The sequence below is a fragment of the Mauremys mutica genome, chromosome 1 (assembly GCF_020497125.1).
Source record: "Mauremys mutica isolate MM-2020 ecotype Southern chromosome 1, ASM2049712v1, whole genome shotgun sequence".
In the NCBI taxonomy this organism is placed as follows: domain Eukaryota; kingdom Metazoa; phylum Chordata; order Testudines; family Geoemydidae; genus Mauremys; species Mauremys mutica.
This window is the reverse complement of record NC_059072.1, coordinates 336,002,242-336,029,966: the sequence shown is the minus strand read 5'-3', so window position 1 is coordinate 336,029,966 and position 27,725 is coordinate 336,002,242. Positions and strand designations below refer to the sequence as shown.

Here is a 27,725-nt window from a genome sequence, read left to right as displayed (position 1 = left end):
TGAGGGAACTCCACATCAGAATATCTCATAGCTCAGTGGTTAGTGCACTCTCCTGCGAGGTGGGAGACCCCTGTTCAATCCCTTCAGCTTGGGGGGAACTGAACTTGAATCTCCCGCGTCCCAGATGAGTGTACCAACCACCACTGGCTTTAAAATTATAAGGGGAGACGTGGCAGCAGCACCTCCTCTTCCTCCACCCCAGCTTTGTATGGAGCCCCTGCCTCAATCACGCTCACAAGAAACAACTTAGGCACCTGACTCCAGGAGAGGGGTTCCCAGTTGTGGATTTCTAGCAGAGGTAAGTGCCTCACTGCAGTCTAGATTTCGGTGCCTATCTCCATGAGAGGGGAGGGGCTTAAGATACACCCTTCTCCATTGGCTAACTTAGACAGCTCCCCACCTAGCATGCTGGCTTTGTGGATCCTGTTCTAAGGGGCCTGCCTCTCCCCCCTCATTGTACAGGGAGCCTAGGCACCTAACTCAGGCTTTGTGGATCGCTGTGTTGTTCCTGTAAATTTCTAGGTCCCTAAAAGTTAGGCTTTGCTCAGTGTCACAACACCTAAGTCCATTTGTGGATCCAGGCTTAACTCACTTTTGAAAATGCTCTTGAGAATTTTACCCAACACCTGTCTTAAAAATCAAGGAAATAAGGTACAGTAAACATTGTCAGACGTTTCTCTGCATTTTCATAGTATGAAAATTATCTCACATTGTTAACAGATTAGCAAGGAAGAAGTAGGTGAGAGGTCACTGCTTCGTGCCCTGTGTACTTGAAGCTTTCTTCCCAAAATAGCTCTTGAAAATGCTTCTTCATGCAGAAACATTCCGATTACAAGCTCAGCAGACTATAGTTAAGGATTACTTGCCAATTCTCTATTTCAAATTAAAACTAACCCCTATATTACATTTTGCTTACTAGTTAGATTGTTAATGCAAAAATTACTGTCTCTTGACTCTTTCATATAACAGAACTGAAAACAAGGAGCAGAAGGTATAAAATTGTATGAGTATGGAAGTAATTCCTGACAACACTCAATCAGAAACATCAAAACTTAGGCTAGATAGCAAGTCTTCCACAATACAAGCACATATTTTAATGGTCCACATGAATTAACACTATTAATTTTTCATTCACCATGTGTAGGTTCCAGGATCAGGTCTTCTTGCTCTCAAAACACACATTCAGTATTCAAAAATGCCCTGCACAACATGTGGAGCTGCTGATGAAAAGGCTTGGTTGTTTAATAATCTGTTTATCGGAATTGAAGTTATTATGCCCTTAAAGCTTCAGGACTCAATTCAAGTAGAACCCCTGAGTTCTTAAATGATGACCTGAATTATATCCTTTGTTGGCAAGTCCACATGATCTCAAATATTTCTGCTACTACAATCAGTTTGGAAGACATCTGGATCAGAATTATGTGAAAGGGAGAAAGAAAGAGGAAAATAGTCAACCTAATTAGATTTAGTGCCAAAGGGGTACTTCTTTTGCCGATATATACTGAACCTGGGAATATGGCATTTAAATTCCAAAATTATTTATTTCCCTGTTACTTTATATAGAAACTAACAGCACTGTCCAGTGGCTAATGCCATAGCCTGGGCATCAGGAGACCAAGATCCAATTTCCAGTTCCACCATTGTATTGCTGCTTGACAGTTACCTCTGGGCCTCATAAAATGGCAATATATTTTTCTCCGAGTACAATGATTTAAGATCTGTAGCTGAAAAAAAATATATCACAATTTAAGTGACAAGGATTGTTGAATTACTAAAAAGATTTTTAGTTTGTTATCCAAAATAGCTTTTGTATTTTCACTTTACAGATCTACTAAAACGGATCTAGAGAATATAGCAATTTAAGCAGCCAAGGTGTTTTTATTTTGGTGACTTTGGAAGGACAGAGAATTCCTAGCTCTCCAATGAAATCTCTTGTGTCGCTGCTGGATGTGTGCAGCAATACATTGTACAGCATATGCTTGGGAGAAAGTATGTGGTTGAAGCAACATCTAGTGGTTAATGCTGAACAAGCAGCCATTCACATTCAGCTCAAGGCTCATTTTTAAAATTCAGTGTTTAGGTAATAAGGGCAAGGACTTGGGTAAATGCCACAATAGGCTTTCTGTAATCAACATTTAAAGGAGAGTTTGCTATAAACAAAACTTTCTGTGGACATGCACTCACTGTCACACTGTCTGGAGTGGCTCACAACTCTGAGTGCCTCCGTAAGGCCAAACTGTCAAAAACAGGGTGGACACCCCAAACTGGTGATATGTTCTATTATTAGATTTCACCAACCCAATAATAAACGTGAATTCCCAAAGCACTACAGTAGTCTTATAATGGAGTCACAGACAATCCCCTTAGACACGCTGCTCTATCTTGTCACCCAGGCAAGCTGAACTCTGTGATAAATGGTCATTACACCAAAAAATCACAATAATATTCAGATTACACCCAGTCTCAAAAGACCAGTTTCTCACCTAGGTCGATTTGCATCCTTGATCTCACACCAAAGACAACACTGGTAGCCAATCCTATAGTAAACTAACTAAAGCTTTGTTAGCTAAGCCAAATGGAATGAGAGTTCTTGAGAGGCTAAAGCAGGTAAATATATATGTACAGGTGAGTCACAGTCTACAATTTCAAAAGGTAGCACAGATGTAGTAATCTGCCAGCTTCCCAAAAGTCTTAACTCTGGAGATCTCCATCTTCTCATTCAGTTATGCTGCCCTGTTAGAATCCAAACAGTCTAGAGTTGGAGAATTTGTTCCTTGTGTCCACACTTATAGCTTCTTTTCACAGAAGAACAAGTTGACAGTTCGGCTACCCATGTGGGCTCTTTGATGATGGAGTGGGGCATTTAGAGTCTCTGATCATCACACACAATGGCCACTTGCTTTGAAATGTGCAGGAATTAGCACCTTCCTGTTATAGTTTGAATCACACATGGTTTCCTTATGTTTGATCAGTCACTTAGGTATAAGGTATATACAATATAAATGTTTGCTATTTCATTCTAACACGATACAGATAAGAGAATATAATGCATACAACATCCCATTCGTTTTCATGAGGTTTAAACCCCAAACACATTCTAACACATTCAACCACCACTTTCATCTATCCTAATACACAAGTGAATTGGTCTGGATTCCAGCTGCAAGTTTGTCAGTTTTTTGCTGACACCTATTGTCAGGGTTCCCTCCCCACTCTGAACTCTGGGTTACCGATGTTGGGACCCACATGAAAGACCCCCTAAGCTTATTTCTACCAGTTTAGGTTATAACTTCCCCAAGGCACAAATCCTTTCCTTGTCCTTGGACAGTATTGCTGCCACCACCAAGTGATTTAGACAAAAATCCAGAAAAAGGGGCCACGTGGAGTCCCCATTTCCCCAAAATATTCCCCCATCACCCTCTTTCCTGGGGAGGCTTGAGAATAATACACTGGGGGGAGGGGTGTTGGATCCATGCGCGGTCCCGTATTAACGCAGGGACCATGTTACCATGGATTCCAATGAAGGTAATTAAATTTGTGATCCATGCGTGGTCCCGTGCTATAACTGAATTTGCGCTATAAATATGCGTGTTCTAGCAAGGGTCTGCTGTATACTAACCAATTGGTTACAAAGTGAGCACAGACCAAACCCCTGGGTTTTTAGGACACTGAAAATCAATCAGGTTCTTAAAAGAAGAATTTTATTAAAAAAAAAAAAGTAAAAGAATCACACCTGCAAAATCAGGATGGAAGGTAATTTTACAGGTAAATACAAAGATTTTAAAACACAGAGGATTTCCCTCTAGGCGCAGCTTCAAAGTTACAAAAAAACAGGAAAAAAAACTCCCTCTTAGCATGGGGAAAATTCACAAGCTAAAACAAAAGATAATCTAATGCATTTCCTTGCCTTTACTTACAATTTCTGTAATTTTAGATGTATCATTTCAGGTATCTTTTCAGGAGATGGCTTACCAGCTTGGTCTCTCTCTCTGTCCTGAGAGGGGAACAAACAAAGCAGCACAAAAACCTTCCCCCACACCCCGATTTGAAAGTATCTTCTTTCCTTATTGGTCCTTTTGGTCAGGTGCCAACCAGGTTATTTGAGCTTCTTAATCCCTTACAGGTAAAGTGATTCTGTACCTCTGGCCCGGAGGGTTTTTATGTTACTGCATACATAAAGATTGTTACCCTTCCCTTTATATTTATGACACCTACACCTTGGCTACAGCTGGCACTTGGCTCACCAGCGTCACACTCACTATCTTCAATACACAATGGCTGAAAAAGTGAAACAAGTGATATTAAGAGTCATACTCCACAAACAGGACCAGTCTGTCACCTGAAAGAACAAGATTTCTTTAACCAAAAACAGCAAGGGAAATTCACTGATTTATATTGGTTAAGTCACTCCCTCTTGCAATCGGCACTTCCAGAAGAAAGTGTCTTACACAGGAAGTGGTCACATCTTCCCAGGCAGAGGGTTTAGGTGAGCACACTCTCTCTGGATTTGTGGATATCACTATTTCACCCCTAACAAAAGTAAAATTGTTGGGAGATACTAAGCTAAGTTAAGGATTCCACTATTGCTGCTACTGATTTTTCTGACCCAGTGAGAGGTGTGGTGGGAAAGATTTCCAAGTTTTTCTACTGTGGACAAGCCTTAGTATGTGGTCCCTTCCCGGTAGGCCTTTGTCTACACTAGAAAGCTGTACCTCTTTAACTATAGGGTATAATTAAGTGATACAACCCCCCGAGACATGATTATACTGGTAAAATTATGCTTGTAATATTATAAGCTTATACCATCAAGAAGGATATAACAATTTCAGGGGGAAAAAAACAGTTGTATTGGTAAAACTTTAAAGGAAAGACTCAGCCTAAATGTGTCAGACTGGAAGAGGACCAGGAACTGGAGATATTTAACTCTAGCCTTTTTTGTGGTAGTGTGACATTTTGAGTGCATAAATGCAGGAGGAGAAATCTATAAATCCTGTGAAATGTTAAACTTATGCAAATACTTCCTGAGATAGCTTATCTCAAACTACTAAACCAAGTTCACCAAGCACAGCTTGCGCTTCAGTGGTTCTCAAACTTTTTTACTGGTGACTCCTTTTACACAGCAAGCCTCCAAGTGGGACTCCCCACTTATAAATTAAAACCACATTTATTTATATTTAATTCTATTATAAATGCTGGAGGTATTCTCCCATTCTCTCTCAATGAAAATGGCATAATTTCCTCCCACTATATTTTAGTTTTTGTTTGATCTCCTCTAAAGCATGAGGGATGGCCATAGCTGGAGATGGGACATTAGACAGGGAGGACCAGGATTCTCAGGTGCTTGGCTGGCTGGTTTTTGTTTACATGCTGTTTGTAATGGATCACCATATGTGGGGTTGGTAAGGAATTTCTCCCAAAGTCAGATTGGAAGTCACCTTGGTGGTTTTTCCATCTTCCTCTTCAGCATGGGGTGCAGGTCACTGGGTATATCTCACTTCCCCGCCATTGCAAGGGTCTTGAGGACTGGTACACCTCACTCCCTCCTATTCTTTGCGTGCAGCACCCAACAGTCTAATCTCTTGTGGGCTGTAATATTTTGGTCTAATTCTGGTTGTGGGGGTTAGTGTGTGGGTGCTGGAGGGTGTTGGTGGCCTGCGATATACTTGAGTCAGACTAAATGATCTGCTTGTCCCCTCTAGCCTTAAAATTCTATGACTCTACAATGATACAGCTAGTGTCTTATTTTGAAGAATATTTGCTGGCCCATGCATAAGAATGCAAGTAGACAACGTGAAGTCAAGTCACTTGTAAGGTAAACGGAAACTCCTGTCTTGCCTCAAGTGGGTCAGTAGGATAGAGTGCTCTCTTTTCAAGTGAACAGTTATATTTTCCACCCAGTTTCTTCTGTACATACACACTAAAGAGTTATTTTTGGTTTTTTTAATACTTCTTTTGCACGATGCACCTTTGTAGCAGTGCTTGTTCTTTAAGATACACAAGCCACATTTACTCTGCCAACAGCTATCAAGTGTTGGGCTCCTTGGTAGAAAAACTTAAGGTAAAATGCTGCATTCTCCACTATTACTTTCTACTATGCTAGTTTTACAGACTGGTCAAACTTCAAGAACACAATAAAAAGGGACATGTATACAAAATAAGGATGCTGCACACAACTTTTTACTCTGCTAAAGATAACAAATATGACAACTGGCATTCACAACAACTTGTTTAAAAAAAAAAAAGGTGTAAATTCAGTGCTTCTTGGAGGTGCTGCAGACTGCCAAGAACAGAGATCTTGTATCATACACAACTTGCACCAATTTAAAATCAGATTTTATTAAACAATACAAAACCCTGTGCAGGCACTCTTAATTGGGTTTACTGATTCATCCGGTGACTCAAGTTTACTTATATAAACCAGGTTTAAAATGAGTCATGTCCACACATGCAACTCACTCTGCTTTAAAAATCACATAATTAGAGACACAAGGTAGGTGAGGTAATTTTTTTCTTTTAATTGGACCAACTTCTGTTGGTGAGAGACAAGCTTGTGAGCTACACAGAGCTCTTCTTCAGCTCTGGGCCTGACCCAAGTTTGCACTGGCCTAAGAGCATTGTTCTGTTGAGACTGGTTTCATTGCAGTGATGACAGGATTTGTAATAGCAGTGGCTGGCACCTGAGCTGAGCCAAGCCAAGCCAACATACTGAAGATTGTGAGATTAGTATCGGAGTCCTTCCAATAATGGAATGCGGGTCAGTTTAAGCAGTTTCAAAATTCACAGGCTATGACCTCACATTAATTCCAAGATGCCATACGTTAATAAGCCCATCCAATGCATTTCCTAGAATGGTGATGTGGATGGTTCATATATGTAAAAAGAGTTTAATGTAAAGCAGGCTTTAAGAAAATCATGGAAACACTATTTTGGAAGGCTGATGTTCAGGGCAAAGTAAACTCCAATAAAATATCTTGTTCTCTCTGGAGAGAACATAAGAAGATGATAAAATGAAGTAATCAGGTTTTTGAAGGTGAAGCATGTGGAATAGAGAAATAGCCTGCAGTTTAATTAACCAGCTCTATCAAAACTAAATATGAGGAAATTCTGTTAAGTTATATGAGAATCTTTCAGTTAAACTTTCCCAATTTTTCGGCATCTAAGTTTTTGTTGAATGCTTAGGAAGTCTCACGAAGGGTGTGTCTACACTACAAGCATTACTGTAACGCAACTGCAGGGTGGGAGCGAGAGCCATTGTAGTGCAGACACTTCAGCAACAAAAGGGATTTTTTCCATCGCTGTCGTAAACTGACCCTCTTCAGACAGTAGCTAGGTCAAAGGAATAACTCTTCTGTCAGCATAGCTGCATCTACAATGGAAGTTAGGTCAGCTTAACTACATCGCACAGAGAGTGAAAATTTTCACAGCCTTGAGCGATGCAGCTAAGTTGGCCTAAGTTTCAGGTCTATACCAGGCCTATTTCTCTTGAGTTACACATGTAGTCACTGCCTTGAAGCAGTTCCATGCATTATCACTCTGTACATTGTAACACAGAATAGCAATAATTTAATATATTGAATCACTAAAGTAGGTAATTATTCCAAAATTATCACTTGTTGCAATTTGAAGAATGCTCCATGTATGTAATTTCCGTGGCAGCTTAGTTCTTTGAACAGATCCTACATGATTCCCCTTAAAAGTGCAACTGATGTTGAGTTCTGGTTAATGTTTGGCACTACAGATGTTTAAAACAAATTACGACTTTCTGAGTAATATAAAAGAGGCAACTAAATGTTTTGAGAAGCTTTTATTGTGAAATATTGGATTTAGAAAAAGGTACAAAATGTCAATCAGATGCATGTCAATACAGTATTTCAATAGTCTATACATGTGGACAGCTGAATAGCTTCACTGCAGGATGCATATTTAGACATACTATCTAAAAAGGGACTGCAATATTCACAGACTTAAAATACATAAATAACTTGAGCCAAAGTGGCAATCACCTGTCAATGTTAATTGACAACTAAAAACAGGCTAAAAAGCACATTACAGTACAACATCTCTCTTTCTAGATCAACATTAAAAGAACATCAGTTCATTGTGTCAATAGCCTACAGCTCCAGAATCGCATTTGTCAGGACTGGGATTCAATTTGCTAGTTTACAAACTTTAAAATTTAAAGTTAAAAATTCGGTTACAGAATAAAGAGATCAAGTATTTAATTATAACTAAACACTGTGAAGCCCCTAAATGTTTTTAGCATTGGGATCTATAAAGCTCAAGTATAATAATGAACTTTTCCTTAAAAAAAAAAGAAGAATTTATATTGCAGCTCAAGGTTGTTTGAATAAGAATCACTTAATGGGATAATTCATCAATTTGATGTGCATGGTTCTGAATTGGTTTTTAAAATCCACATGCACCATGGACTGGTGGCCAGTAAACTGGAGAGAAAAGTCCCCAGTATCAACATATTATTCTGAACTAATGAAAGTCAGAAAAAAAAACTTAATTTTAAAAAAAAAACTCTCAATACAAACATCCCAATAGGATAGCAGCAGCATTTTCTATCCTAGCATTATTAGTAAGTTTAAAGAACAGTTTTTATAAACTTACAAAGTTGATCTTCATGTACAAAAAAATCAAATACATCTTCACTGTAAGAAACAAGCTAGCTTGATTTTTCCAAATTATAATTATTCCATAGACTAAGTCTTCTCTAAGCTGTTGAAGTTGTTCACAATTCAGTAGCATCTGGGTAGATAGCCAGAGGACTTTAGATTAGTCCTCCAAGCAGCAAGATATCAGCTGAAGTGCAAGCAGCTCCCAAGTCACCAAATCAACATCCACATCTGAACTAGAGCTACCATCTGACAGACAACTAACTATTCCAAGTCAGGCTGGTTTAGAACTTGCTTTCCTAAACAGTGTACTCCAGTTATGCCAAGTTGTTTCATCCTACTAAGTCACTTGTACTGATGTCCATTAGGAGCAGAGCTAAAACTGAACTAAGTGAATGTAAAAAACAGAAGATTCCATTCAAGGGGTTGAACAATAAGCTTTCATTTGACACCACATCCATTCCCTTTATTTATGTACTGACCACTACAGTTTTGGCTACTGTTTTCTCGATGTGTATCTTTACTAAACTAAGTACGTGTCAATCTAATTACTTAATTTTTAAAAAGTGACCTTAAGTTACAATTAAGTACAGTTAAAACCAAGACAAACTGAATATGCAAGTTTTAAAAACAAAGTAGTGAGTATTAACTATACTGCTAATTCAGGATATAACCATGGGAGTACAATGCTCGCTATGAAATTTTAAAAAGTTAGCCCTGGGCCAACAGGAAAAATACATAAAGCATTATAGTTTAGTGTGGCAAAAAACATATAAATTGTTTATTTAGGAAGTGTTTGGCATAATAATCACTAACCAGATTCAACAAACCCCACAGATGCAATCTAATAAGGTTAAAAAAGTCAATACACACTGTCCATCAATTGGCTAGTTCTTAATGCTGCTTCAAGCACTGCACTAGCAACTTTGATCTTTGTTTTTGATTCCTCTGTACACACATTTATATATACACAAACATTTATTAAACATGATCTTAAAACAAAAACGTTATGTACAAAATACCAACATTCCTATAAATAAACAGTTGGAGAAAGGCACTTGCAAGAAAAAAGTCTACAGTAAATCTTACAAAAAACCACACTTTGCCTCTGGTACTGTACAATAGATAATCTTTCAATAAATTCCTATCACAAGAATGTAAAACACTAGTTACTCACTTGTTATCACTAAGAATATAACTGTTACAATTGTATTTACACATATGTATACATCTTTTGAGTTTCATTTAAGAGCACCATGATTTCCATCCTAAATGTCCTATATTTTAATACAAAGCAAAAGAACAGTTGCCAGAACCCAGTGTCCATATTCCTATTCCAAAAGTGTTGTCCTTGCAGATTTACAAACTTGAAACTGAACTTTTGGCCAAACTTAGCATAGTTTAAGGGATTCAGCTGCTGCTTTGAACTCTGTAGAAAGTACACCTATTGTGTTATTGCATGATGTGTTTTAAAGAGAGAACTACTGTATTACCCCTCTGCAACTGTTAAATACTATTGCTGGCAAAAAGTTCCCAATATAAAAAAAGTAAAATAAAAAATTTCTTCAAGCCAGTTGAAGTACTTTATCTTAACAGTTTAACTAAAAAGCTGCATATTAGTTATAAAAATGTGTAGGAAACATGCCGAGTAATCTTGTGTGCAAAAATATTTTTCCACTACACAGGATTTTAAGGGCTTCACAGAATTACTCAAATTTATATTGAGTAGTAATCTCCTCATGGAGATGTTAGTATACTTCCACTTTTATCAAACTTTTTACCCTTTGACAGTGCGGCAACCTGTTTGAGTAGTTCTCTGTTTTTGGCCTGTAATGTAGATAAAAAGAAAGATTTATAGAAACACTTTCTCTTCTGTTTAAACATAACAGAAACACTGTTCAAAAGTCCTAATAGTTACTCTTAATTCCAGTACTATATCCATCAGTGATACACTGCAGAAAGAGATGAACAAACTTCTTGAATAGGAGGAAGCAATTATTCAACAGTGCCATGCATAACTGTCTTGCTGAAGTTATAAAGCCACCCCCGTATAAAACTTCTGTTCCTGAGAATAAATCAACATAATGGCAGAAGTTTTCCGCACAGCGTAGGTATTTAAGCTCCACATCTTCCACTAGTTTTATAAAGGAAGATATAAAGCCAAATCCCTCACATGGATTTGCAAAATCAATATATCTTCTGCATTGTAGATAGATATTTCTGTTCAGTCTAGAATTTATAAATCGTTTCAGGTTTTCCTGCTGCTTAAACAGTTGTACTTTCAATGTGGGTTACATCATTGCAAGATTAGCTTCTTGCACTGCAATAAAATCGTGCAGTTATGCTAGGTCATTATATCATCTAGAACAGGTATATCAGTGTTTCTTAAAGTATGAGGTATGCCCCTTGAGAAGGGGGGCATGAGGAACTACCTGAGAGGAGAGGATGTGCCTCAATTGCTCTAAAAAAGTATCTATCCAGTGGTTACGTTTGAAAAGAAAACTGAAGATAATGCAGGTGTAACTCAGAGTGAGAGCGAGTGAGCATGTAACAGGTCAGAGATGGGAACTGACCCATCCATTTCAGTGACTGGTAACTCATGAAAGGATGACGGTGCACAATGCTTCTATTTAAACTATTTCATTTCTCAAAGCAAATATACAAAATATTTTGACACCAACGCAATTAAAACTATTTAAGTATTTACCTGCAGTTGTTCCACTGTTTCCTTGTGAGCTTTTTCCATACTGTTCATTTTTGTCCTTAAATTAGACTCCTGGTACTGAAAGTCTGCCTTCAACTCTGTCAACTAAGAAACAACTTCTATGAGGATATTTTGGAAGCCTACCTCATACGTATTTTTAACCAACTCTTATGCCTCAAAAAATTATTTTATGGATCTAAAAAGAGTTTCTCGGGGACACTGACTACTTTCTTCATTTCCTGCTTCTTGTGTTGACATGGTTAAAAATATATTACACCACAAGTCAAATATCTCTTTTAGATGTGAAAGTCCCATTTGGGAACTGGATATGGAAGACTAGTCCTTCAAAGTATTTTCAGACATTGGATCACACTGATTTACAATACTCAGCTTTATTTTCAGCCATGAGACTTGTCTGACAGGCCTTAGCTATGACACTGGCACAAAGCTGTTTTTTGGGCAACAAATCTGAAGTACAGTCCAAAACTGATATGCCAGTAGAAGAGGTTTTAGAACAAACTGATAAGTTAAACAGTTATAAGTCACCACGATCAGGTGGTACTCACTCAAGAGTTCTGAAGGAACTGAAATATGAAACTGCAGAACTACTAACTGTTGTATGGAACCTGTCACTGAAATCAGCCTCTGTCCCAGGTGACTGGAAGGTAGCTACTATAACATCAATTTTTAAAAAGGGCTCCAGAAGAGATCCTGGCAATTACAGGTCAGTGAGCCTAACTTCAATACCAGGCAAACTGGTAGAAACTAAGAACAGAATTATCATACATAAATAAACAGGATTTGTTGGGGAATAGTCAATGTGGCATTTATAAAGAGAAGTCATGCCTCACCAATCTACTCGAATTCTTTGAGGGAGTCAACAAGCATGTTGATAAGGGTGATCCTGTTGATACAGTGTACCTGGACTTTCAGAATTCCTTTGACAAGGTCTGTCACCAAAGGAAAGTTTCACCAAAGTTTCAAGGAAACTAAGTAGCCCTGAGTTAAGAGGAAAGGTCCTCTCATGGATCAGTAAGTAGTTGAAAGACAAGAAACGTGATAGGAATAAATGGTCAGTTTTCAAAATGGAGAGGTGAACAGAGGGGTTCCCCCAAGATCTGCATAGGGACCCATGCTGTTCAACATATTCATTAATGATCTGGAAAAACAAGGTAAACAGTTAAGTGGCAAAGTTAGCAGATGATATAAAATTATTCATGCTAGTAAGTACAAAGCAGACTGCAAGAAGTTAAAGGAATCACACAAAACTGGTTGACTGAGTTAACACTTAATCCTGCCATGAGCGCAGGGGACTGGACTAGATGACCTCTGGAGGTCTCTTCCATTCCCATGATTTGATGACTGGGCCACAGAACAGCAGATAACATTTGACATTGATTCGTGCAAAGTAATGCACTGGAAAAAATAATCCTTACTATACATATACAATGGTGGGTTCTAAATTAAATGTCACCACCCAAGATAGACTTTGGAGTCACTAGGGATAGCTCTCTGAAAACTTCTGCTCAATGCACAGCAGCAGTCAAAAAGTCTAACGTATGTTAGGAACTATTAGGAAAGGGATAGTTAAAATATCATAATGCCACTATGCAAGTCCATGGTGTCCCCACACCTCGAATACTCTGTCAAGTGTTGGTTACCCCATCTCAAAAAAAGGACATAGTGCAAAGTTCAAAGAAGGACAACAAAGATGAGTAAAGGTATGGAACGGCTTCCATACAAGGAAAAGAGTAAGACTGTTCAGCTTAGAAAAGAGATGACTAAATCTATAAAAATCAAGACTGGTTTGGAAAAGTGAATAGAGAAGCATTATTTACTCTTTCACACAATACAAAACCAAGGGTCACACAAGGAAATTAATAGTTTTAATACAAACAAGAGGAAGTACTTTTTCCACACAGTGCACAAGTAACCTGTGGAACTCATTGTGATGGTCAAAAGTATAACAAATATAACATAGGTCCATCAATGGCTATTAGCCAAGATGGTCAGAGCACAATCCCAAGCTCAGGATGGCCCTCAACCTCTGACTACCAGAAGCTCGGGTGGAAGATGGGTGAATTACTGCATAATTGCCCTGTTTTGTAAACTCCCCTGAAGCCCTACTACGGGCCATTGTTAGGTACAGGATACTGGCTAAAAGGGATTATGGCAACAGTTAATTAGCATAAAGTTGTAATTTACATGGCAAATATCTACAGAGACATAATAAAATGATTCTGAAGAATAAGTCTATTATATCTCATTCCTAAATGGAGTGTAAATTCCAAGAGATCTATAATTGCCACTGCAAACATTGCATTGATAGGAGAATTAAATCACAAGTGAAGTTTATAGAGAAAAGTTACTTATCTTTTAATTCTCCTCTGAAGACTACCTTACAGGTTCCTTGACCCTAGGTCTCAGATACCAAGCATGAAACAGGAAGAAATAAATGCTTTAGAGGCATACTGATCCCCAAAGGCAGTGGGCAGAAGCACAAGCCATCTAAGACCTGTAGTGCCACCCTTGAATCCTTCTAGTCAAGTTTATCAGGAAGTGAAGCCTCCCAGAGGCAAATAAGCCAGTCATAACAAAAGGGTTGAAAAAGGAGTAACCTTACAAAGATTCCTCTCCACTCTGAATGGAGTTGGGAAAGTGAAAATCCTGCAAGATGACATCTTCTGGGATGCAGAACTACACGTAATTCTTCATCTTCTGACATACCAGCTATGTAATTCTCAGAACAGAATTTTTTCTGAATCTCCTTGTGAAACCCAGATACTTGCAGGCAAGGAGACCTACAGACATCCATTCCTGAGGCGACAGCTCTTGGTACCTTGTCACTTGCATATAAAGTGCAGTACTGCACCCGGTACTGACTCAGCCCCACATTTTTATCCACCATCTTTGAGTTCCTGGTATCTGTCCTGTGGACTACATTCAGTCAGTTCCCCAGTATTTAATATGCCATTGGGCCATGAAGGCCTGGCAGTTTCTGATGTGAAGGATAATTGTCTGATATTTTCTCTAGCCATGGTTGTCTTGACCACCAAGCTTTTCACTGGGATGGGAGACACTGCTGGTAGAGTCCTGGGCAGTATGTACTTCTCAGCAATGTTTGACACAAAAGAAGCAGTGTGAGTTGTCTAATACACCTTTGCCAAGTGGTCCAAAATAGGATGCAAGAATATGGCCACCCTACTGGATGGATGCTCTTGTTCCATGTACATACTAATTGTGGCCCTTGTAAATTCCTGGACTGGTGCTAATCCAGATCCCACCAACTTTATGCATTAGAGGAAGTCAAATCCTTATAGAGCATGTCTTGTTACTCCTTCAGTTAATCTGTTCTGCATCCAGGAGGCAGACATTGTATCCCTGACCAAGTTGCTTCTACTAAGACAGCAAAGTAGTGAGCCACAGGGGTACTTTGGCACATTAACTATCTCAAAAGGCATCAACAATGGCTGTGCCCAGACCCTCAACACAGGAGCTGTGGGGTTTGTGTACTGCTATTAAAGGCCAGTACTTTGTTCACTGAAGGAGCCAATCCTAGGGTACAGGTATCAAACTGAGGCTTATCTTGATGAAGGATCAGAGTGATGGCACTACACTGTACGAAATCACCAGGGGAGACATGGCTAGGCTGCTGAACACACCATGGAGACTCCCCAAAGCAGTCTTCCCTGTCCTGAATCAATGTGAAGAGAAGATGCTGCAGTCTATAATGCGAAGCTGCCTGAAGTCTTTGGAAGTGGTGAGGTGGAGGGCAGGTAGCTCTCTTCTAGTGTCTCCTGCTAATTATTTGTTTGAAAGAAAATTCCTAGTCTGATGTGACAAAAGTCAGTACCATAGACATTGAGCACTGAGACCCTGATTTGTGGTAGAGTCCTTGGATTTGGATGGGATGAAACAGAATCCACACACACACCCCCCGCCCCCCATGGGAACTAGTTTGCTGGGCTTAGAGGGAAACAAGGTCTGCACAGATGTGGGCACTGCAGGCAGAGTGCCCAGGTGGTCAGAGGCTGATTAAGGCTTGTATTTCTATATTTTTTCCTTCAGAGCTTACCAGGCTGGCCACATGCTGGACTTATGGGAGTCTCTGGGGAATGAGTTAAGGAGGGCTTCAAGACATTTCTCAGTGCTTGGGTGCACAAGGCAAACATCTGAAGGCCATGCACATGCTGTCCCACTACTTTGAATTATTAACTCCCAGGCTGAGGATTCTGTAAATATGATCATTTAAAATGGACCTTTCAACCATACAGATACCGGTCTTCCTTCCCACCCAGGTGCTGAGGAAATGGATGTTATTCTGAAAGAAATTAATACCTGAAAAAGCTTTGAAGTTCAGAGAACTGAGGTGCCAAGAAAAAGGTTCTAACAACAGTAATACTAAGACGCTGAAGCACAAGTTGCCAAAACAAAAACTCAGGTCAAACAGAAGTTTCTCTATGATCCCCAGAGGTTGGCAACCTTATCAATGCTCCTAGGGAAACAGAGGCCACAGGGTAAGAAAAAATGTGAAGACAAAAATATATTCATAACAGTTAGGTACTGAGTGTTAAAGAGCTGAAGAGGTGCAGCTCCTGTGGAGAGCTATCAAGATCAAAAAGAAACTGGAAGGTTCTGAGAGTAGTGGTTAAAGCATGGGATATCATACCACCACTAGCTGAGGACTACTTGTGCTGCTATTTGCTACTGCTGACCCAAACCTTGGGGAGTTCCAGCTATTTTGCATTAAGGAGCCGAGACCCAGGAGTGAGAATCCGCCACAGAGGAAAGTGAATTTACATTTTCAAAAGTAGAATATATTCTATAATACATCCTCTGCGCCTTAAAGTAATGAATAGCCATATTTAAAATGGCTCAGCTAGCAATTCTGAAACAAGGATTTTGCAATCACAACATTAAGTGACAAATAAAATGTAGCATGAGCCTAATCACTGCCTCTAACACAAGTATTGTCCTCTGTCTTCTCAATCATTCAAACTGTGAGCTGCATTTTGTCTGTTCTAATCTACACCAAACTGGACCGCCTAGCTAATATGATTAGCAAAACATCAGTTCTATCAAATATCTTCTTGGTGAGTTATGGAGAAAGTTGGACCAGTGAAGAACTGTATTAAAACAGCTCACAGTATTATATATACACACACACTCTGTAAATGTTAGCTACAGTATCTATTCACTGGTCATCTTAGTTATTTGATTATAGTGCTTATGTAAAAGGGCTAATTGCACCAACAATCACTATTCTAGAGTTAAAGATAAGTGTTCTGATAAATGCTTGGAACTCAACCACCACCAAGTTAAGAGTACATGAAGTGAAATCAAAGGGGGACATATGAACATTAATGTTAATAAATGGGACCAGCCAGATTAAGTACTGCATTAGCTTTCAGTGAAACAGTTATTTAATGAAAATTGTACTGTAAGGCGAAACTATGCGCAAAGACCAATGACTCCAGAATATAAAAACAGAGCAACAAAATTCAGTTTAGTGTTTTGCTTGTAAAAAGGGCACAAATGCACATTATTGTGTTCCCACTTTGTACTCCTACTGTTCACCTAAGCTTCCTCACACTGCCCTTTTGGTGTTTCACCTAGATCAAATTTAAAGAGTCAAACTGTAGTTTCAGTTTTCATACTGATTTAAGGCCTCCCACTGACTGAATTCAGTGAGAATTTGACAAAAAAAAACTCTTCAGAGGGCAAGCACTGAGGGACTACCAGAAAAGGTAATGGTAGCTTTTGTATTATGAATTGGACTGCCCAATTCATTTCACTTTAGCCACTGAATAGCTAGAGATAAGGACTTTCTAAGCATTCTAAAAGTGGCCCAGATTAATTAGTTTAGCCTCAAAGATTCAATATACCAATACAAGAACCTAACATTGCAGTCCCAACAGCACCCATTTACATCAAGGACACAACCTTAAACTGGCCAATAAGTCAGTTGCTTAAGAGATGAGCTTCTAATAAAGGTTTAGCAAAATGAAAATATTTGGGACTGTTTTTAAGACAGTAAGCTGCCTGAAAGGTGGGTCTCTTGTATACATTTCATACTAGTCATTACGTTCAGGGAGAGCTGCCTTACAGCTAAAATACATCCAAGCTGGGTAAGTCTGCTACTTAACTTTTTAAAAGGACAATTTGGTAATGTTATAATCTCTATTCACAAAACAAATTTCTGGTATTAATTTTGTTTTAACATTCAAACTGTAAGGTTGACAGCTCCTTGAGTTTGCAAGATACAACAAAAAAATTAATAAAGGTCTTATTAAGCAGCTGTAGCCTTTACCTTTTTATCTTTTTCTAAGATAGTCTGATCTCTTTGCTGCAAAAGACGTTTGAGTGACATCACTTCTTCTTTCAACTGACTTATGAGGACAAAGTTGTCAGTTCCCCCACTGTCTGTTGACTGATTTATAGAGCTACTAAAATTAAAAAAAACCCTGTTACTTGCAACATCAACAGAATAACACATTTTTCAAAAGTTCAAATTGCTTAATTAACAATTCCACAAACATCCTTAAGGACTAATGCAAAAAAAGTATGTACCTGACAGAAATGGATGCAACTGGCAAATTACCTTACTAATGGCACACATTACATACACCTGCAGAAATATAATTGAGTATTAGCTTTGAGGGGGTCAAATTCTTCTTAAGTGAAGCAGCCTCTTTGTACATTTATTCCAACTGTTGATCAGAGACAGAATAAGTTGTTCAGTCTCACACATTTAGGCCCAAAGACATTTTCTAGATACTACATCAGTTTAAAGCACCAGATTCAAAATCTGTGTCCTTCTGAAAAAAGTCACTGATGTCAGATGTTTGGTAACTGTGGCCTTATGCTCTACTTTTGCTTCCCTTTTCCCAAAGCAGCTACAAAAATGGTGCCAGCTTTCTACTGATAAACATTCAACTGACTGACAGCACTCTGCCATAAAACCCTAAAAGTTACCAGGATGAAAGTGTAATTTTTCGCCTTTCTAATCTGCCAAACAAAAACAGCAACTGGCAGCAAACCGATGGTCTACTTGGTTCAACTATCTCAGCTGTAGAATATAAATTTACCTATCTCCATTGGATGGCTTGGATTCCAGTTTGGGTTTTTTCTTTGGAGTTTCATTCTGAATAGCTGCAGAGGATTTATGGCTGAAATCAAACAACAAGTATTATAAATCAAAAGCAGAACTGTCTCAGACTGCAAAATTGACCAACCTACTATTATTTACATATAAAATGACTCATACACATAGAGATTAGTCTTGAACAATCAGAGATGAAAGTATGAAAAAAAATTACCTTTCAAATAAAGAATACAAATTCAGAAATGGGCAGTGTAATTACCTCTGTTTCCACATTCCCTGATCTTGTTCTGGACTCAGATTGCTGATTCTGAAATATATGTAATTAATACACATTCAGCAACAGGTCAACTTCCATTACCACTGTCTGTAACTGAAAAAGCATCCATATCTAAGTTTTGTGCAGCAGAGCAGCTCAGTTTATGAATTTTTAATTGGATGGCTAATTAGCAAGGCACCTAGTAAGCACATTTGGGATTACTCCTCATCAAGGCCAGGCTCATTTGAAAACAGTCTTTAAACTACTGCATGCTATCATAAGGCACAAGGGGCAGAATTAGGGTTGACAATTCAGTCTTGGTTTTAGTATTTCCTACTTCTGCAAACTTTATATTATTTTAATACTTGACAATTTTGAACAGAACTTGATTTTTTTTTTTTTTTTAAAGTAGAAGTTGTACCTTCATTCATTTCCAACGTAAGCTGACCGGAGAGCACAAGTGAAATGGTTACGCTCAACATGTGCGCAACTTAGAAGACTGCACTGAATGAAACTGAGCTCCTGCACAGCCCAATTTAATTCATTACACACTTTAAACCTCTATGTGCACACTGCCCTACCAACAATACTAATAAAACTGGATAGTGCAAGTTGATGGGAAACCACAGAGGCGGTTTACAAAGGAAGGTGCCTGTTGATTGGAGCTATCAACTCTGTTTAAGTTTGGAACTGTGCATTTTAATAAATATAAGCAAATACATGCATACACACTGAAGTTCTTCTCTTTATGACACCAAGAAGTTATTTTAAAATAAGATTTAACCAGTTATCTCTTGGGTAAGTCAAAATGGATTTTCATCAGACATTGTAAGGTACCTATCCTTCCTAAAATTAATCTGCTTGCCAAAAGTCACTTTCTTCTTCTGACAGAGATATAATGGGAAAATTGCAATTTATTTCCCCTCCCCGGTCTTCATTTTCAAGAGCAATTGAACCAATTTTCCCCTTTAAAAAAGTAATATTTTGTTAGATCAGACCTGCAAAAGTTTAAGCTTAGAAGATAGTAAGAATGTCTTTAGCAACTGAAAAATGAAGTTTATAATGAAAATGTTTAGGGTGGCCGTAGGAATCTATGCATTCCAGCTATAATTTTTCATTGTTCAATCTGAGAAATACAAAATGTTATAAAGAGGTGCTAAAGTACAACTATTTCAAGCCTACAGATAACATCTGTATGATTCTTACACCAGTGTCCTTTTAACAGAATAGTAAAACAAACACTAAATCTTAGGAAGCAGCTGCCTACAAAGACTGATAAGTATTTACAAGTGGACAAAACTAGAGCTACATGGACAAAGAAATTGGTACACTGTTTAACCCACAGCCAGACAGCTGCAAAACACTCTGAAGCATGATTAGAGTGACAAGTTTAAAATAATTAAAATGACAATAGCATTGCCCTGCTACTGACGTGACAGCCACCCATTATAAGGTCTGTGGCCTTTTTCTGCAGCCACATTAGGGGAGCAGCTGCCATGAGCTAAAAGAGCAGAAAAATCACATCATCACATTCCATCTAAATTACATTAAAACAATGAAATATTTGTCTGTTAAGATGGAGATCCCGTCCTAATAGTACCCACCACCACCAGATAAAGAAACAGATCTTAAGACATTGAAAGAAAACTTTGCTTGATAGCATTCTGCCTGGCAAGGAATCATTTTAACAGTTGTGACTGTGAAATCTACATTTCTTTATTGTTTTGCCTTTATGGTCCTTACTTCCCTATTGTTTAGCTGTATGGTTTCTGTCTGTTTCTTTGATTGTTTCTGTATGTTGCATAACTAATTTTGCAAGATTTAAATCAACTAAGACGGTGGGGTATGATTGAGTGAAGAACTGTTTTGCAATATGTTTGGACTGGTAAAAGAATTATTTTGTAGTACTTTAGTTTAAAATGGTTGGTTAAGGTATAGCTAGGGTCCTATCAAATTCATGGCCCATTTTGGTCAATTTTACGGTCATAGGATTTTTAAAATTGTAAATTTCATGATTTCAGATATTTAAATCTGAAATTTCATACTGTTGTAATTGTAGGGGTCATGATGCAAAAAGGAGTGCGGGGGGAGGAAGGTCGCAAGCTTATTGCAGGGGGGTTGCGGTACCACTACCTGTCTGTCCTGCTGGTGGTGTCGGCGCTGCCTTCAGATCTGGCTGGCCAGAAAGCGGCGGCTGCTGGCCAGGAGCCCAGCTCTGAAGACAGAACAACTCACAGCAGCAGCACAGAATAAGGATGGCATGGTATAAGGTAATAAGGAAGGCAGCGCAGAAGTAAGGGTGGCAATACTGCAGCCCTCCTACCCCCTGCAGCCACCTTTTGGGTCAGGATCCCATTTGAGAAACACTGGTCTCCCCCATGAAATCTGTACAGTATAGGATAAAAGCACACACAAGACCAGATTTCAAGGTCCATAATGCATTTTTCATGGCTGTGAATTTGGCAGGGTCCTAGATATAGTTAAGCAGACTCAAGTTTAACTACACAAACTGGGGGTCCAAAAGGAAGTTCTTTGGAACCAACTCCAGGACACAGCCCAAGATCAGAGCTGCCAGACCTCAACACCTTGCCAACCATGTTGTGCAGAAGTTGGAGGAGCCCCAGCTGGCCTGATCTTGACTGACCACCAGGAAAAGTTCATCTGCCTTATTGGGAGTGGTGAGCACTGTATGCTGTGTGTGTGTGTGTGTTCTGTTTTGGTAACTGTTAATAAAGAGATTAAGACTATTACTGTGTAAGGCTCTTTCACTGGTAAAAGGCCTCGCAAACATGTAGAAGATCACTCTCCGAGCCCTAAGAACTGGGTAAGGGCAGGTGCCTTTGGCCCTAGGAAAGCATGCAGGTGCCTAAATTAACCGGGTTACGCCTTGAGCCCACAGAAGGGTAAAGGTGGGGTGCCTTAGAGTATGCGGGTAACACCATGAATGTCAGTCACCATTGGATATTCTGGCAAGAATTACATTTACTATAATAATTGGGGAAAATCAGAGGTGAACTGCTTCTAGCCTGAAGATGGTGCCATGACATCATTTATCTACTTCTCAGATAAGTAACCCCATTAGCATTTCTAGACTTATGGGCAGTTTCAACATCAGCTAGTAATTAGACTGCCAAAAGGTTTTCCTTTCTACTAAGTCAATTCTAGTCCATTCCATTTATAGCAATACTGAAACTCTGCTGGGTTTGTGGAATAAATTCACAAAATGTTATTCCTATTTTCAATTCAGTAATGTAAACAGCTACTTTTGTTTCACTACTAATCCTGTCACATAAAAATTACAAGATTTTTCAAGTTCCATAAAGTTTCAGAGTACTTACTTGTGATGGCTGCTGCTGTGACGATGATGATGGTGGTGGTGATGGTGGTGTTTTGAATGATGCTGGTCTTTCTCAGCAAGGGACGAGGATGACGAATTAGAATGTGAAGACCCTAGGCTCTTCCTCTGTTCCTTTGTCTTCTGCAGTACTCTCTTGTAGGACAGTGTACAAAGCCAACACAACAGCTTCCCATCAACCTTTCAGGAAAAAATTCACAAAAAGTGGGCAACTGTACTTAGTGCTAGGAGAAAGATAACTCTAGAGGAAAAACTCTTACTTTGACTTGCACAGGGATAATAGATAGTCTTAACTGGTTTGGTTAGAATTCTTTTGGCTAAACCTTCACAACCAAATACCACTACTGGGACTCCAGAATATGGATTTTATTCTTTAATATACTCAAAAAAGTTAGAAAAGTTAGTAACAGTCCATTTTTGTGCTGCAATTTTTTTATTTACTATACACTGTGGGACGTGGCAATGAAGGCCAGTAGTTACCTTCTACAATAAATGACACCAATGAAGTCAACTCAACATACTGCATCATCTTTTCTAGTTAAGTTACACTTCTGAAAAGTGAATCCTCTCCTCGTCAGCATTTTAGTTGCCTTATAGAAGTGGCTATATAACATGTGTTGGACATATGTCAAATATTCCTTCCCCAATGCCAACCCCTCTCTCCCACAAAAGAGAGGAAAATCCCTACTCCTAAGTAAATTTTTACTTTAGGCATCATGCAGCCACTCAAGTCTTCTTTACTCAGGGCAGCATCAGAATGCTTAGACCAGCTGCAATACAAACCAAGTAAATTATTTTTTAGCAGTTAAGGAGAAAAGAAGTTTCTTGTTGACAGCACTGTTCTGGAGTTCAATTAAAAAGTGTGATCACCCATAATGTAATTTCACCACCACTTTCTGGACAAATGGTTTTGGCAAGTGCCCCTCTAAGAAATTAAAATGCACAGGTCTGCTGAGAGCAGTCTCTTTCCTCTCTTCATCCATATTCTATGGTTAAAAGGAACCCTTGCAAACTGAAGGATAGGACAAGGTGGAAGTGGCAGATCCAAGCTAAGGAAATTTGTAGTGTTGAAGGTTAGGGGGAGGGGTTAAAAAAACCATACTACTCGACTGCCATGGTCAGATTATTTTTGGTTTATTAAAAAAATAATGAATTTATTCCAGAATAAGTCAGTAGAGAAGCACTGAATCGCCATGACTCAAAAGTTTAATACAGAATGCTATGTCAGATCTTTATGTTAGAAAGCCTAATTAAATTCTCTTTATTCCACGTTGCTACTTGTGAAATTAACTCCTGCTATTTTTAAGAGGGAAATATTTCGAACTGTATCTTTTGTTTTCAGATCCAGCCTTTACAGTACCACCACATCAAAGCATACCTTCCTTCTTCCCTCCTCTTTGCGATCAAAAGCACATTGCTGCTTGCACTGTTCACACGTCTGAGGTGGTCCATATTTCTTTTCTGAATTTGTGCAACGCTGGCATTTAGTGCCAATAAATGCTGCAATAATATTACAGTACTGGCAAGGCTTGGGCTGAAAAATAATGGTGAATTAGAAATTAGTACATTAAAAAATGCTTAACAAATTAGCACTACAATTATTAAAAAATCATGCTTCTAAACTAGTCTTTAGAAGTTGAAGGTAAGAAAAGTAGGAAAATTTGATATTTAAATCAATGATGGCCCTAGTTTTTTTGCTATGTTTTAAAGTGATGCTAGCTCAACTGAGACAAAAAACAGTGTTTTGCACACAAACCTGCGTACATGCTCTGTGAAAGAAGTGCATACTTTTTTGGATGTTGCCTTCTCCAATTTACCAGGTCAAACACTTTTTCTGTCGAGAAATCTACCTAAACCTAAAAAGAGTAATTAGATCATTTGCACTTCTCTGAAGGTTTCTGAGAACAAAGAAGACCCTTCAGATACCCAAGGGACTTCAGATATAAAGCCTGCTCCTACAACTCTATGGGGAGTAAAACAAACCTTCAGCTAACTAAGGGTAAGTCTACATTACCTGCCAGATCTGCAGAGAGCGATCCCTTATAGATGGATTGATTTATCGTGTGTAATGTATACGTGATAAATCAATCCCCGATCACTCTCCCGTCGACTGCTGAACTCTAGCTCGGTGAGAGGCGGAAGCAAAGACGACGGGGCAGCAGTGGCCATCGATTCCGTGCCACGAGGACGCAAACTAAGTGATTCTAAGTCGATCAAAGATAAGTCTACTTCAGCTATATTATTCTCGTAGCTGAAGTTGCATATCTTAGATCCATCCCCTCCCGCCCCAGTGTAGACCAGGCCTTAAGGTCAGTTAATTGAGTTTAACCTTTACTGTAAAATGAAGCCAATAAAGACCTGCAATTAGAAACTAAAAATTACAGTAATCGGTTTCTAAAAAATTCCCTTCTAGTTCATATATGACCTTATTTTGCTTTTTTTGATAAAGTAGTGCCCCAAATGTTGGTGCACCTATATTATGCTTGGTGACATGTATTACAACCCTTTAGAACTTCCAAAAGAGATCCTACTTTATCCAGTTTAAGTTTACAAAGAGCTGGGTAAATTACATGCTGGTAATTTTTACACTGAACTAGTATAATAGATTAACACATTTTTACATGAGATTCAATGTAAGGGCATAGTTTACAAGATTTAAGTGCTTCTGTTCACTTGAGAAATTGCTATGCATTACCAACAATGCCTTCTTTAAAAGCATACAGTGTAATTTAACTGTTCATGAATATGGACTCAACTATTACATGCAAAACTTTTCTAACACAGCACTAAGTTACAAATAAAGATGAGGAAATATAAATCATTCCTACAGTAATATTAACCAGGCCGCATTACACAAATAGAATTTGATGGTACGCTTGACAGCACATGGAGTCAACATTCCTTCAGAACCTTCATTTTTCTATTATTTAATAATGGAACCTTCATACTGCATAACCAGATTTTCACATTGAGTCACTCATTAAAAAATAGTAAGGGAACACTATACCTCTCAGATAGCTAGCAGCATATCTTGTTAAGTGAGCATTTATGAAAACAGGCAGGGATTTACTGTATGCATATAAAATGCACACAGACTTTAATTTCTACTACATGTGCAGGATGAACAAGTTTCAATGATTCATAACTACCAAAGTTGTTTGTGAATTGCCCTGAATGAATCGTTTGAAACTGAACCATTTTTTAAATTTTGTGAAAAAAGTATGCCAATTTTTATAAGTGGGAAAAAAACGCAAATAGCTGAGGGCTTTTTCCTTAAGCTTTTCAGAGGATTTTTCTTAGGTCAGAGAGTAAGCACAGAAACTTCAATTCCAAAAGCTTAATTTTTCAGGAAGAGGGATGTGTGTGTAAAAAAGTGTCTATGACTGAAAATATTTTACAATCTTAACTAATGACAATCTAAATAACCTTATAATACCAAGATAGTCTACAGATGCAAAACATGTTGCAAAGAGTAACTGAAATGTGTATGTATTTTTGACAATGAACTGCCAACTCACCGTTCCAAACTGCTTCACGTTTTGGGCACATTTCTTGCATATTGTGTTAGTTTTGCTAGAGAGAAGATTTTGCAAAGTTGAATTTAACAACAAGCACAAAATTTCAAATTCTTTCCCATATGCAATTACCACATAATATGCATACAAACATAAGCTACACCCAATGTCTAGTTAAAGCAAACCAGGTATGGAGGGAGTCTGCCTTCTTTTATGGTTATATAGTACACTTGGGGGACTACAGAAAGCAAGTTATTGTGACTGTGTTTAATGCCAACTCATAGAATTCACTTCCAAAAGCCTAATACTTTCACTGATAATTATTTGCATTATTGCAACACATGATTTAAGGGACAGTTTTTCTCTGCAGATATTATTGATAATCCACAGCAATGTTTGTGGAGTTGAGATTTTAGCCACACACATGAAGGAAGTGTTTGGTGCCAATTTAATACTCCTTTCTGAAGGCTGAAATAGTTTCAGAACACATACATACCTCTCTTGTTGGAATTCTGATCGGCAGTAAGTACATTTTACAATGGGATGTGCAATTCGACATTCCTGAAAGAAAAATGTCAGTCACTATTTATCAAAGCAGACAACCATGACATTACAAGTTAGTCTCATCTGACTTCTTCACGTAGCTTTTATACATAGTTATTTTATACATCCGCTACGCACTATACATTCATGCTTGAGTGGTTTAAAAAAAACTACACACACACTAGTTTATCCTACAACTTGTTCTCCGCCACCTACTTTTGTAGCAACTGTCCCATGTAACAGATGTAATAAAGAACAAAACCCCTTTTTCCCCCACAGGAAACAGAATGCAGAGAGCGTGAAGGGGCTATGACATTTATCATAAAACAGAAAACAATTTTTGAAGGAGAGATGTTTAAAACGCACTATTATCATTTTCTTCCAGGTAGAGCTGAGCGGAGGATTAGCGTGACTAATGCTCGACGCTGGTGTGAGGGTGAAGGTAAGTGCTAGTATTTAACCATAGCCCAGAAGTGACACTACAATGGCATTGCATCCTGGCTCACCCGGGCTGTAGCTCTAGGCAGAGCGGTGAGCAGAGCCAGATGCTGGAAGTGCAGCTGGTTTTGTAAAGTGGTGCGAGAGCTCGCACTGGCTCATCCCTTCGCCAGGGCAAAAAGGCCCCTTCGGGCATCATCGGAAGCCGGGGAACTGGCTGTCCTGAACAAGGAGCATTACAGACAGGGCAGGCGGGGAGCAGATGGGGTAGCGACAGAAACCCTGTGCCCAGTAACAGCCCCCCACAGCCCCTCTTCTTCTTCCCCCTCCAGCCCCCCGTCTCCTCCTACTTCTTCTCCCTCCTGCCCCCCACCCTCAACCTCTCCGCTGGTCCCCTCCTGCTCCCCCCCGCCTCAGCACCCCCCGCCTCTCCCTGGCCACCCCGCCAACCCACCGGTCCCGCCTCGGCCCCCCGGCGCACCCCCACCCCCCGGGCAGGCGGGCGGGCGGATCCCGCGGCCCCGGCGGACCTTGCAGAGCTGCTGGCCCTGGGAGAGCTCCTCGAAGGGGTAGCGCTGGTTGCACTTGGTGCAGGCGTACAGAGCCGGGGCCGCCGCCGCCGCAGCCATCCGCGCCGCCGCCGACAGGGAGGGCGCGAGCTGCGGGGAGGGAGGGAGGGAGGCGGGGCCGACGCCAACGCCTCAAGCGCGCCAATAACCCTCCGCCCGCGGCCTCCAGCCGTGCCCGCTGCGCCGCTAGGCCCCGCGCAGAGCCTGGGCCGCGAAGCCGCTTCCTTGTGTCGGCATCGGCGTCGCCCCGTTGCCGGCCCCGCCCACACGGCACCCTAGCCAATCAACGCCGCGCGCCAAGCCAACCTTCAAACCTCGTAACCCAATGGTAAACCCCGCCCGCTCCTGCAGGAGCCAATCAAAGCTCGAATTCACGTCCTGCGGTTTCTATTGATTGGATCTCTTACTTCCTTCTTCACTCGCTGCTCCGATTGGCCTGCTCAAGGCCTGTTCTGATTTCTCATTGGCTAAGAGAACACGCGAGCACCCTGACAAAGACCGTCCTCTTCCGCCGGCCGCGATATGCGCCTGAGCAAGAAATATCTTATTTCAACAACAAACCTTGACGTCACTACTCTTCTCCGATTCGGTTGGTCAGGGCAAGCGATTGAGAACGAGG

General features: G+C 39.6%; 1 protein-coding gene across 2 annotated transcripts; it reads right to left on the bottom strand.

Moving 5' to 3' along the window:
• Nucleotides 1-7,796: 7,796 nt before the first annotated feature.
• Nucleotides 7,797-27,346, bottom strand: FAM76B (family with sequence similarity 76 member B). 2 transcript variants are annotated; one of them, XM_045019597.1, is made up of 10 exons: nt 27,068-27,346; nt 26,053-26,117; nt 25,560-25,614; nt 23,420-23,575; nt 22,025-22,221; nt 18,690-18,737; nt 18,414-18,494; nt 17,636-17,771; nt 11,329-11,430; nt 7,797-10,448 (listed from the first exon to the last, which is right to left on the bottom strand). In XM_045019597.1, the coding sequence occupies exons 1-10, from the start codon at nt 27,164-27,166 to the stop codon at nt 10,359-10,361; spliced, it is 1,029 nt and encodes a 342-aa protein (XP_044875532.1). In that variant the 5' UTR covers nt 27,167-27,346; the 3' UTR covers nt 7,797-10,358. The 2 variants fall into 2 exon arrangements, with proteins under 2 accessions (XP_044875532.1, XP_044875540.1); XM_045019605.1 differs by having other exon boundaries at nt 17,636-17,768.
• Nucleotides 27,347-27,725: the final 379 nt, after the last annotated feature.

Bases quoted from the DNA above. Each gene is read 5' to 3' on its own strand.
- FAM76B (XM_045019597.1), bottom strand. From the start codon at position 27,166: ATGGCTGCGGCGGCGGCGGCCCCGGCTCTGTACGCCTGCACCAAGTGC. The intron at 26,118-27,067 runs GTCCGCCGGGGC...TTTTTCTTTCAG, and splicing joins AGGGCCAGCAGCTCTGCAAG to GAATGTCGAATTGCACATCC. The intron at 18,738-22,024 runs GTAAGTACTCTG...CATATATTTCAG, and splicing joins CACAGCAGCAGCCATCACAA to AATCAGCAATCTGAGTCCAG.